At 42.8% G+C, this 13,768-nt stretch overlaps 1 protein-coding gene across 1 annotated transcript in view; it reads right to left on the minus strand.

Moving 5' to 3' along the window:
* The window catches only part of Fgfr2 (fibroblast growth factor receptor 2), a gene marked incomplete in the record, with an annotated part of 105,811 nt that overhangs the window by 65,449 nt on the left and 26,594 nt on the right, over window positions 1-13,768 (minus strand). The window contains 1 exon segment of the mRNA XM_005412181.2: window positions 2,017-2,186. Coding sequence (XP_005412238.2) covers window positions 2,017-2,186 — 170 coding nt within the window.

Genomic DNA, 13,768 nt, shown 5'->3' on the forward strand with positions numbered 1-13,768 from the left:
TTGCCTTTTAAATAAAGGGCCAACCTGCCAATCTCTTTATACTCAATCTAAAGACCAAACTAAGATCAAAAGGACAAACCACTCCTCTGCCTCCCGCTTCCCCCAACAAGCAGGAGCTGCAGGAGATGACTACAGTACGCTCACATGCAAGTTTCCAAGGCACTCGCCATCCGGGTTTGCCTGACACCTGTATCCCACTTGTCTGCCCCTTACCTGATCTTAGGGACAGACTCATAGGCTTTCCCCATGTTCCTATGGGCTGGCTTTGGACATTAATTTTTAAACATTAAAGTAAAAAGGCAAAAACTTTTGCAGAACCAAATAATCCTTTCAAGACGGGTGTGGAATTTCAGAAAAAGGGCTCCAGGGCACTTCTAGGTAGGGTGGAGGCTCATGAAGTGGGGCTTGTGTGCCTGGTGAAAAAGGGGCCTTCCACGCATCCTACTGCTGCCCCGGAAAACTCCTCTCCAAGGCGGGGTCTGAGCAAAGGCGCACTGTTTTACCCTTGATGCAGATTTCTCAGGTGGCTCCCAGTGATCACCATCATGGTGGCATTTATGTCCTTGGGTCAACTCCTCCCTAGTGCCCTGCTTAGTAATAGAAAACAGCAACACTGCTGGAAGGTCACACCCATGACTATGGCACAAAAGGCTGTAATTTCTGTGTTCCTCTATCCGCTCCCCCACCCCTCCCCCTGCGCCCTCTCCCTCCTCCCGCTCCCTCTCCCCTCCCTCACTGCCTCCACTTGCTAAGCCTGATGACTTTGCCATTTCCCTATGGAGAGGTCCATGTGGCAAGGAACTATGGGCAGCCAATCGCTGCAAACTGGAGAGGGAGTGAATCCTGAGAACAGCATGGGCGCTTCCCTCCCCAGGTAATCCTTCAGGTGCTCTCCCAGCCTTAACTGGAACCTTGATTACAGTCCTGGCAGAGACCTAGAGACAGAAGCACTTGCTAAGCCACCCTTGGACCCCTGGATTCCCACGGCAACTGTGAGATAATAAATGTTACGTTTAAAGCCTCTACAGCAGGGGGCAATTTTTCTTATGCAGCAAGAGGTAACCAAAATGCACACTCAGTTCCAAATGCACCAAAGGATTTCATAACAAGGCTTCCTAAAGTCCTCATCATATGCTAAGTTCTTAAAGCTCTATTCAACAATTTAGAGATTCCCCATACTTATGTCTTCTCAAGACACCCTTCCTTCCAGCTCAGCCCAAAATCTCTCCCAGATGTCTCACTGTTTTCCCATAGAGCTCACAGTACCTGTCGGCGTGGATCCATAGAACACAAGATGCTCTCATGACTTCACACTCATCAGCACCCCATGACTGCAGCTCTACTGTCTGCCTCCCACTGGACCAAGGCCCCAGTGCCCCTGGACTATTCCTGGCCTCTGCAGTTTCCCCAGAGCCTAGGACACTGCCCAGCATGGAGGTGCTGAATCAACCTTGGCTGAGTAGATGGACCAAGCTTCGTAGGAACATTCACAGACATCTCCAGGGAGATGCTGTCAATTTCCCACACCAAATGAGCGATGAGACTCAATCTCAGGACAATGAGGATCTCTTTAGACTCCACCAAGATGGAAGACAAAGGCCTGCCCCTCTGTCATCAGCTAATGCCCTCTGTTAATGAATAATTTTTCACACTCCTGTCTCTAATCCAAGTCCATTCACTGTGACTGAAATCCTGCTCACACAAGGCAGCTACACTGAAACTTCTCAAATTCTACATCAGTTTGTTTTACAGACCATAAAGCATATAGAAAACAGACTCTCAACTTTCGACCCTTTAGTTATTAAACTCTCCTCATATAAAGAGCAACACAAATGGGGATTGTACTCTAAAACTGCATGCCAGTCCAGGCTAATTCTTTAAATATCAAACATTAACACAACACATTATAATTACCAATTTTTTCCAAAAATATTTCTTCTAGTCTCGCTAACCCTGGAGGGCTTTCAAAAAACAGCAAACACTTAAGAAACACAACATTTGAACGCTTAATTCTACCTTATAGCCTCCAATGCGATGCTCCTGCTTAAATTCTTTCCCGTTTTTCAGCCACCTCATCGTCGGAGTTGGATTCCCCCCGGCAGGACAGCGGAACTTGACTGTGTTGGCTGCGGGGACAGCATGCAGCCGCTTTTCCATCTTTTCCGTGTTGGTCCAGTACGGTGCTCCTGATTTGGAAGACAGCATTTACATTTATGTACATGGAAAACTGCATCTCCATAAGTAAACGGCAAAGCAGGTAATCTCATTTTATTGTGTATGGAAAGGCTCTGATATTTTTAAATCTTTGGATAATATTTACATGAGGAACACATTTTCAGAAGTCTAGTCCAGCTGGCCTCACAGAAGGTCCCTCTAGGGCCTGCTTATTGGCTTATGCCCATTAACAGGGAAAAAAAGCATTTGAGGCACCTTCTTGCTCTGGTTGTTGGTGCCAGAAAATAATTTCATGTCAAATCATGTTTTAAAATGTTACTTTATACCCTCAGTAAGAACATATGCAATAACAACAGCTCGTCCTCCCAAAATGTATCATTTTAGACCAACACACCTATTAAATGATCACATGTACACAATGGTAAAAGCAGGCCATCCTCAAAAGCCTCATCAACTTATCCAGCAGAGTTTTCCTTTAAAGGGCGATCGATACCGTAAATTATCATCTGAATATGATAAAACAACCCAAGGAGGCATCATTAATTTCCCAGTGCAAATACAAAATACTGTAGCACCAAATGTATTTTAATTTTTAAGTGAAAGAAAATGCTTTCCTCTCCAATGGTGGTTATGTGAGCCCCATAATCCCACTCCCATGCCTAAGCTGATAACTTCATAGGGGGCTACCAACTAAATGTTATCGAAAGTGGTGCCCTCTAAATGGCCCTTGTAATCATAAACACAAGCCATTTGGAAACCTAAGAAAGGATCTAAGTTTTAAAGTCACCAAGTGAAATACTGTATGTTTTATAAGTAAGAGCCACAGCTTCAATCCACAGTATGGCTGTATATTTTTCATGCCTGCTAATAACGGCTAAAGACTGCTATTGATTGAATGTGGCTTACTCGCCAAACATTGCACTAAGAGCTTTTACATTTTTAACACATTAATCCCCACAACAATCCAGTGAAAAAGGCACTATTATTATCCCTGTTCAAGGGTGGGGTCACTAAGGAACTAAGAAGTACTGTAATCTGCCAAAAGCCACAAAGCTCAAAAGAAGTGAGACCAGGATTTGAATCAAACCAGTCCAATGCCAGAGCCCACTGCTTTTGGCCTCGTGCTCCATCACTACCAAGATCCAGCTTCTCTAAAGAACCGAGGCCTTCAACCACATGAGATTCACTGGAGTGCCGGACAGCCAGCCTGGACCAAAGGTGCACATTTCCTCCTTTATTACTGTCCAGAACTTCCACTGAAATCTTGGTCAGCAGCTTAACTGTTCACATGTATGTTTCCATCCTAGCAAACTGGTACTCACAGCCCCTGTACTCTCTTACCCTAAAGGACCATCCACAGGCTGCTTCATAGCTCTGCTGTTTTCTGGTAAGGGTTAGACTGAGCAGCAGTATACACACGCCACAAACTGGACACAAAAATGGTCTTCGTTTCTGATGCAGGCTTAGAAGTGTCCTCTTCTCTGCCAGGGGGCACAGTGGACTAGTGGGCAGTAACAATCCCAGCAGCCATACTCTTGTATTACAGTTGGAAATTAGAATAATTGCACCCCAAATGCCTACATCTTCCTCTACTGTTTGCTCTTAAACTCTGCCATAAAAGGTGGGGCTGAAATTTCTGTATCTTATTTATCCTGTGAACATTTAAGTGGCAAGGTGGTGGGTGGGATTTACATGCCACCACGTAATGCCAAGCCAGCGCAAAGAAGGGCAAAACCATAGTTATGTACAGCAGAGAGAGAGACAGAGAGAGAGAGAAAGAAAGCAGGGAGAGAAGATGAGGGCAGAGAAGATGAGGCTGCATTCTTTCCTTTGAATCCAGCTGCATTTGCAATGAGCAGGCAACCTGGGTAGCCATTTGGCTTTGGGTGCCTGATGTCCATAAACACCTCTTCTTTCGAGCGTTCACCACGGAGTACTTGACTCCCATTTATCACAAGCCTCTCAGGACCTGGCATATACAAAAACAATCCCTAATAATCTTTCAAAAGCTTCTACTTAGAAAACTCCATCCATGTCCACTGAAAAGAAACCATTGAGAACACAAAATAAATAATGCGCTTTGACACGACACAAAGACTTTTATAAATCTGACCTCAATGAAAAGCCTACCTCATGCTGTCAGGTGTCTGTACTCGTGGCATTTGTTTAAGTAAACACAATAGCCTATTCACATGAATTAGCTAAATATTAATGTAGTAACTCTTTCAAATAGCATCAATTACCACTAAGCTGATCCTTTGGAATGTCTTTTTTCCCATGAATGAAATCAACAAATATGTGCTTACATACTGTGAAGCATGATTTTTATGTCCCCAAAACATAAAAAAAAAAATAGGACTTGGTTTAGGGAACTAGGAATGTTGTTCTTTTCTACTTCCACCGGGCTAAGCCATCGGCAAAGCCGCACCTAGCACAAGGTTGCCCCTGGCTACATGCACTGCACAGGTCTAGTCTGTGGCAACAGCACACTGGCCACCAGGGCCTTTGTCCTGGCACCTAAGGCATGATTGAAGGACTCCGGTAAAAGAATTTCTGGCAAGTAGCCACTTTCCTGGAATGAAATTTCAATCATCAGAACGTGGGGTGTAAGTGCAACTTCTCAGCACAGCCTCTGAGACCTGAGGTAGGTAAGGGCACCATGAAATTAAATCACCAAAGTAGGAACAGATCTTGTACAAGGCTATAGCATGAAATCAGACTTCACAACATTCCCTCAAGAGCTGGGCATCGTGACTTGACGGAAAGGGCTACGAGGCCAAGCTGTTTGAGGAGCTCTGTGTGCCTGTTGATGACCCCAACCCTCTGCCTATGCTTGTGTCTGCCTGATCAGCCTCACTGCAAGGAATACCAGTGTCACACAGGCATAAAAGCCCTTTGTAACTAAGCCTCCCTTTAATATGTCAAGCTCACAGAATTTTTTAATAATGGAAGGAAGAAACTATTATTTTACAATGGTTTCTCCTAGCCTAAAGCATCAGATGGTCTAGAAAAATAACAATATTGTAAGAATAACCCTATCGTGTTTCTTTCTTCCACGGCTTTGTGTCCTCGGTATTCTCTTCTCTCTTCAATATTTCCTGCCAGTTTTGCCCTCTAACCATATGGAAATGCCAGAGCATCTCAAACAAGCCAGAGGCTAAGAAAGCCTCTTTCATCCCAGGATTCAGGAATAGCTTCAACCACTCTCATTTGGAGAAGGAAATGGTGTAACAAATTAAAGATCTATGAAAACAGGGATGACCCTTGTACATAACAGATGACCAAAGGAGATGTTTCATCAGCAAGCCAATGACACACTGTTTGAAATCAAGTACAGCTATATGAGTATCTATTTAATAAATCTCCCTTGGTATAACCTTAGCGGTATATGAAGAGTGGGTTTAAAGTCAATTAATAAAGGGATAACTATGACATAAACCTCTGGGGGCATCCAAAATGAGTTACACTAACCTGTAAACAAGTTGACCTCAATCACAAATACAGTCCCTTAGGCTCTGGCATTCTTAGGTCTTCTAACATCATATACAGTAAAGGACAATGTTCTCTGAGTCATTAAATATTAATGATGAGCAAATTAAAAGAACAGTAAGACCCAGCCACAACGAATACATCAAATTCCACTATTAAGATACCTACTCATTACCATTGTTACACTGAAATAGTTACTGCCTATGAGTGATAGAGTTAAGCAGAATTTTACTTTCATGCAGTAGAAGGTTCTTAAACTGTGGTTGATCAAAGAGATTTATAACCTCCTCAGGAACCTCCTGCCTAGCACTCCAGACGTTCTTTACCGCCACCACCCCACAACGAAGGCGCAGCCTCTTCATCACTGATGTGGCTTCCACATCAGGAATGTCTCTGTCCTAGAAAGTATTCCTGGTGATTTGTGCTGTCTAGCAAAGATGGAGAACCTCAGGCTTCAGCTTGAGCTGTCTTCAGCCTATAGACAAGGTATTCCAGGGCGGATGGATGGATAGATGGACCATGACTGTCAAACACCTTGGCTATAAAGTGAGACAGATGCTCTTATAAAGTCCCTCCCCATTCTAATATTCTTTTCAGTTATCTTTGTGGTAGGTAGGTAAGGATTCTGTCAACAAATGGTAGGACTGGAGGGGTTTTGTTTTGTTTTGTTTTGTTTTGAGACAGCATCTTGCTTTGTAATTCAGGCCAGCTTTGAACTGACTATGTAGCCCAGTCTCAATTTGAACTCATAGCAATCCTCTTGCCTCAGCCTTCCAAGTGCTGGGATTACAGGCGTGCACCAGCACACCCAGCTAGAGGGGGTTTTTTGACCCCGAAGTTTAATGAGAAACCATAAGCTTGTTGGGCCTTGTCGCCTCAAAAACCCTTACATACCCCAATACTGACATCTAAGTTTTATGGTCTATAATCTCTCTCTGGAACCAAAAAAGAACAAAGTAGAGCCCAGTGTTTTAAAGGAAAAACATGGAATCATATTACAATGCTGTACTGAAAAAAGACCTTGGTGACTATCTGCCCTGATAGCTGATGTGATCAATGTCACCCAGAAAGGTTAAGTGATTTGATCAAGGCCACATAGCCGGGGGCCGGCCTGCAGCTACCCCACGTTCCCAGCTCCCTGAACACTGTTCTTTCAACTGCTCCAGGCTGCCCTGTGAACTCTCCCATGGCAATTAAGTCAAAAGTTCAAGATTTATGTGCGCCGTGGACGCTGATGACTGCCAACTGTATTTTTATTGATGCAAAAATAAAAAATAAAATAGCCTGTTTCAGCTCCTAGATTAAGTCTCACAAACTCCCTAAAGCCCCACTAAGGCCTCTGTCTTAAATCTATAATTAGGGCTTTTAAAAATATCACTAATCAGGACATTTGAATGCTTTGACCCCTGAGGGGGTGGAGAGGGATGGACTATCCTTGCAGTGGACGACAGTTCATCAGTTTTCAGTCTGGCATAAACTAAGAGAAAACAAACCTCACAAAGTATGGAAATAGAGCAAGGGTGTGATTATGAGGAGGCCCATCTGTGGCTTCACTTAAGAAATCTCATTCAAACAACATCTCATGGCATTCAATCAGATACACATTTTTTTTAAACCAGGCAAGTCACCCACAGTGAAATGTCTCCAGTCCACTGGAAGGCCGGTTACCCCATGGGAATTCCCAGCATCTGCCTTCAAAGGAAAACCCTCCAGCCAATAGCTGTGCACCTCAACCAGGGTGGGGGTGGGGTGCTGAGAAGGCAAAGCTGTTCGATAGAAACCATCACCAGTGTTCGTGATAAAACAGCCTAACTCACTTCTGTTTTTTTTTTTTTTTTTTGGTTTTTCTCCGTACCAGGGACCGAACTCACGACCTTGCGCTTGCCAGGCAGGCACTTTGCCGCTGAGCTAAATCCCCAGCCCCCTAACTCACTTCTTGATGAAGCTTTCACTACGAAGAACTTCCAAAACCATAGGAGGCATGAGCGCTTTGGCCAGTTTTGTTTTGTTTTCCTTTGTTTTGTGTTCATCCTTTTCAATTCCCAGAAATGTTGACACAACGAAGAATTCTGCATTCACTAACTTTGATAATATCTCTACCAAGTAAAAATCCCAATTAGAACAGAGGTAGCTAAACCTATTATCATCAGCAGGTTAGTCAATGAAATAAGCTTAGACTCTTGGGATCTCAGGCTAAGTACCTTTGTTTTCCCTAATTATTTCCAGAAAAAGTAATTTCCCTTTCTCTGTGACATGAAGCATGGAACTTCTGCAGGTCTCAACAGGAATGAAACTAAAATTTAAAAAAAAAATCACCTTGTCTCTCTGTCTCTGTCTCTATCTGTCTGTCTGTCTGTCTGTCTCTCTCTCTCTCTCTCCCCTCTCCCGACAGAACCTGGCCAGCAGCAAGAATCTTGATGCACCCATCTTCCTATCATCTCCTCTACTTGAGCAACAGAACTAAACTCTGTTAATCATGATCTTCTCAAGAACAAAGTCTCGGTGTGGGGACATAGCTTAGGGACACAAGCACCTGCCTGGCAAGTGCAAAGTCCCGAGTTTGATTCTGGGTACAAAAAAAAAAACAAAACACTAAGTCTCAGACTCTTCAGAAACATTATCATTAAATATAAGCTGAAAGTAATAAAACTCTCTGAAATAAATAAGCATTCATGTCTGCCTACGTTCTGCAAGATAACCCATCAAGATACCAAGTACCTAGGGAAGGAAAGGACTAGTTAAATTAAACTTTCCTGTGCTAAAGCATAAATTCTGAACTTTCCAAAATCCTCAATCTGGATGTGTTTCAAAAATCAGCATTTGAAATTGTAACCTTCCAGCCAGAGAAAATGTGTTTCACTGAAGGGCATATGTAGCTGTAGTAGTCTTTCCTGCCAGCCAGGATTGTAATGACATCACAGGATTGCTCTACTTGGGGAAATGTCTAGTGCTGGCAAGTATGAGGTCATCAGTTAGTCAGCTGCTAAAATATAACCTAAGAATGCCCTTCACATCTGTGAACTTGACTTGGGAGGATTGGCCAGATCCACCAAATCAGTCCATTCTGGGGTTTTCTATGCATGTGCAACAGGGTGATGTTATATGATGTTTTGACTCCGCCAAAAACATGTATACAAGCTTCAGCAGTTGGCCATACTAATAAATGTCTGGAAGTGAATGGCCACCAATTTGAGTGCCTCTTGTAATTGCATTAATCTCATAGTGTCTCAATAAACTTAGCTTTTCTTTTTCCGATGTATACTTTTTTGGCGGAATTTGTATTTTAAAGAATCTTATGCTCAGTAAGTTTGGAAAAGCCTGGAAAAGGCAAAATTAAATAGTGTTTTTCTCTAGGACCCCTCAGAGGTTGTACTACGCTGTTGGACATCATATATCTCCAAGAAAGGGTCACATTACATGCACTGTTTCCCAAATTTATTTCAAAATAAAAACTCACTTTTGATGGTGAATTATTCTGAAATAGGGCACCAAGGAGTATTCTTGAAGAAATACCAGCTTACTCTCTTCACGTACAGACCAGACCTGAACATTGCTATTCCATTTTTAATAAGATCCATAAATAATGTATGTAAGGCCTATAATTTCACAAAATATCCATTCAACATTTTGGAGGATTTTTGTCCTCAAAAAGCGAACAGTCTACTGAGAAAGACAGGCCTGAGATACTAGGTCATGTTGCACATGATATAATAAAAGACAACACGTGATGCTCAAAACAAGCCACTGGTTCTACCTCTATGAACAAGGAGGTCTGGTCAGTGAGGACGAGTTAACAGCTAAAAGCAACCTGACTTCTGTAGACTATTCCCACAAAAGTCAAACAAGACTTTGATACTAATAGATATTGGTTTCTCGGCCAAAATTAGACAATCCTACCTTAATTTCTCTTTCTTTCTTTCTCCCTTCACCTTTCCTGCTCTCCTTCCCCTCACCACTTAGTGCTGGAATTAAACCCAGAGCCTCATCTTAATTCTCAATATAACTTTGCCATTGTATTTGGTTACCGTGCTTTCTACACTCTATGCAGAATCTAAGATCTGTACCTGGCAGATAAGCGTGCCTTATTTGTAACCACTGCAACTAACTAGACAGTCATCTAGCATATCACCAAAAGGAATAGCTTGCAATACGTTTTTTTCAAGCTGGAAGATACAGAACTAAATATGCAATGTCATATTCCAAAAGAGAAAAAAATCTCCCCAGCAAAGCCCCCCCAAAATGTCACTGCTAGCACAGGGTCACCAGAGCATCATGTCATAACCTTCCTGAAGAGGGACATTCAAGCACACCCCAGCGGCATTTCCAGATAATCAGAGGCACCAGAGGAATCAATGTGGACACATGGGTGTTTCCAGGTGGTTGAAAATGCAAAGAATTCAGTGCTTCTGCAATTTTCCCTATTAATCAGGTCAGGCATTTGACACTTGAGGTGGCAAAAAATTGTTTTAATGGCAACATCCACTTTTCTGCCTTGCCAATTACCCCAGCCATGGCATTCCTGTGTTCACACGGGCCACAGCTGCTTAATCTCAGCAGCCCTGGGCTCCACCTGTGAATCAGACCAGCCTAATCACACTAACAGATGGCAGAGGCCAAGTAGCCAGCTAAGAACTGCTATCACTTTAAATAGCATCTAATGTTTCACAGGCACCAAACAGAGGCACCTCCCGACAGCAGTATCTCCCTGGTACAGCTAACACTAGCCCTTAATCACTGCAGAGTACTCATTTCGGGACAGAGTTGGTGTCATTCGAGAGCTAATTACAAAAAGCCCTGCTTGCAAGGTGAAAGCGTGGCAAATGCAGTACTGGCTGGCAATCATAACACGCGGCGCTCTGCAGCCTGGCCCTTCTACATGGCACAGGCCAGTCAGGCCGGTGGCCACCACGCAAACCCACAGTGCACGGCAGACCAGCCTTCTGAGTCAGCAGAGAGCAATGCCCTCCCCTAGGCCTGGCAGATACATAACCTATACCTGCCACGTGCATTCCATCACTTATCGTGGGTTCTCCTCGATGTGTCCCCAGGCAGGGCACGTGACCACCAGGACAGCCAAACCAAGGGCAATGGCACCCACACACATCATTTAAGAGCTATAAACAACTATGCAAACATTCTCATTCTGCCCCCAGCATGACCCTGGGACACCCATAGGCAATGGGCCTGACTCAAAGCTCTGCCTTTGGTCACTGAGTCACAGTTTTCAGAGTAACTGCTCTGCCCACCTCCCAGGAGGTGTGGACTGAGCCAGCAGTCACCGCGGAACCTGTCAGAACAGGCCCGCAACTTCTCTGCCTCCAGCTTCGTGCCAGAGCCAAAGAAGTAAAGACACAAGTGACATGCTCCACCATACCAGTGTTTAATTAATATCAATAATAGTAGCCCCTTCGGAAGGCTGGCTCAAATCATAGAAGACCCATTCACTCACCTCATCACCCGCTGTTTTATGGACATGACAGCTAATGGTAAATTCCCATTCAGGGAGGCTCTTCCTGTGCGTGTCCTCGAGCCAGTGGTCCTCACACTTTAGTTACTCCTGGTGTCTGCTCAGTGGGTCTGAGAATCATAGTTTCTAACAAGTTGCCAGGTGGTGCTGATGCAGCCCACCCAGAGGCAGCACTTTGCAAAGCTCCACTCCAAGCTTCCTCTTGTCACAAAGTAAAAGCTACCTAAATCAAAATAGTTCCATTTTTGTCCAGGCTACTAAGAGACTCGAATAGATCTGTCTCTAACACATTTATTCCTGGTAACTAGTAACATCTACCTTGTCCTCTAAGCAATAATAATGAAAATGGAGACAGGTGATTAAGAGATGGAGCTAGGAAGGTGGGGGGGGGGCGATAAAGAATCGGGATGTGTTAAATGCATGTACCAACTCCCTAAGATGTAAACTTCATGCATACCAATGTGCACTAATATTTACCTAAAAAAACGCCCTGGAACTAAACAATTTTTTTTTCCACAAATGATGCAGAAGCAACTGCAAATATCCACAGATTAAAAAAAAAAATCTACACATAGAACCCACAAATATTAACTTAAAATTGATCACCATTATGATCTAATGTAAAGCAAAAAACTATAAAACTCCCAAGTCAGCACAGAGGTGACTTTGGATTTGAAGTCTTTTCGGATGTAATACCAATGGCACAGCCCATGAAAAAAGTGATAATCCGGACTTGATATAAATTAAAAATTTTGCTCTGTGGGAGACACTGGCAAAAAAAAGACAAACCACAGACCAGAGGAAATATTTTCCAAAAACAAAGGACTGTATCCAAAATATACAAAGAACTCTTACAATTCAATAATAAGAACACAACCCACTTAAAAAAGGAGCCAAAGGCCTTAACAGACAATTCACCAAAGAAGACATGCAGCATGCCTCCCTGTTAATGCAATCAAGCAGATAAAAAGATTGTTTCACATCATCCATCAGGAGGGAAATGCAAATTAAGACAAGGAGATACCACTACACACCTACTACAATGGCCAAACTCCAGAACACTGACAACACCAAACACTGGTGAGGATAAGGAGCCATAAATACTTACTCACTGCTGGCGGGAATGCAAAATTATACACTTTGGAAAGCAGGTTGATGGCTCCCTACAAATCTGAACATACTCTTACCTTATCACTAAATCATCATACTCCTTGGAATGTACCCAGAAGAGTTCAAAATTAACACCAGAACAAAAACCTGTACAGAGATGTTTGTAGCAGCTTTATTCATAATTACTAAAACTTAAAAACAACCAAGGAGTCCTTTAAAGTAGGTACACTGCGGTATGTACCAATAATGGAATGGTCCTGAGTACTAAAAAGAAATAAATTTTCATGAAAGCCCTGGAGGAAACTTAAATACATACTTCTAAATAGAAAAAGCCAAGCTGAAAAGGCAACATACTATATGATTCCAAGTATCTGACATTGTAGAAGGCAAAACTCTGGAGACAGTAAAAAGATCAGTGGTTGCCAAGGTTTGGAAGGGAGGAAGACATGAATAAGTAGAACACAGGGGATCCACAGGGCAGTGGAAACTGCTCTGTACACTACTACAATGGTAGCCTCAGGTCATTACACATTTGCCCAAACCCACAGCAAATACGAACCCAGCACAAATGATAAGCTTGGGTGATTACAATGTGTGAACGTAGGTTCATCAACTGTAGCAGATACACCACAGCCTGGTGAGGACACTGATAGCGGGAGAGGCTATCCATGTGCGAGAGCAAGAGGTTATGGGAAATCTCTGTACCTCCACCTTAATTTTGCTATAAACTTCAGACTGATTTGAAAAAGTCTATTTTAAAAACCCTGTGCCTATTTTAATAACTAATGTAGGCCTTGTTTAAATGTACTGATTCACAAGTACAAATCTCCTTTTGAGAAGTGTAGAATACGCCACATGCGCACAGGACCCCAGTGACCAATGTGCCATTCCTGTGGGAAAATTCCAGTCACGTCATTGGTGAATGCAACTACAGCTATATTTCATTTTCCTTAAGGAGCAAGCATTCATAAGCACTCTTCTCACTACTGTACAAATATTAACTCATTTAATCCTAACAAGCCAGAAATATTATTATTATTCCTATTTTACAGTTTAAGAAACAAAAATGCAAAAAGAAAGGTAAAAGGGGGGAGGGAGAAAGAAGGAAAAAGAAAAACACGAGAACAGAAGGATAAAGTGGAAACAAAGCTTTGTAAATAAAGAGGGGAAGAGGGGTTGAAGGAAGGGGAGGAGAATGGGAAAAAAAGACATACCAAGATATATCATGTACAGGTACAAAGTCACTATGATGAATGTCATTGATATGTATACCTAAATTGTACCAATAAATTTAATAATAATAATAAAAAAGAAACAGAAGTCAAATAAGCAACTGAGAGGAGGTAAAGTAGGACGCAAACCCAGGCTGAAAAGGGGCCAGCTCCAAGAGGCCAGCCACTTTCTTACCCACTAAGGGAACAACCTCCCAAGTGTTAGTGCTCAGTGTTAACCGAGTACTAGTAGTACTCAGTGCTCAGGGTTAACTATTAACTTAAGATAAACAAACAACCCTTAGATCCCTTCCCC

This window comes from Chinchilla lanigera, unplaced genomic scaffold (genome assembly GCF_000276665.1).
Source record: "Chinchilla lanigera isolate Chin_1 unplaced genomic scaffold, ChiLan1.0 scaffold00150, whole genome shotgun sequence".
Lineage (NCBI taxonomy): Eukaryota > Metazoa > Chordata > Mammalia > Rodentia > Chinchillidae > Chinchilla > Chinchilla lanigera.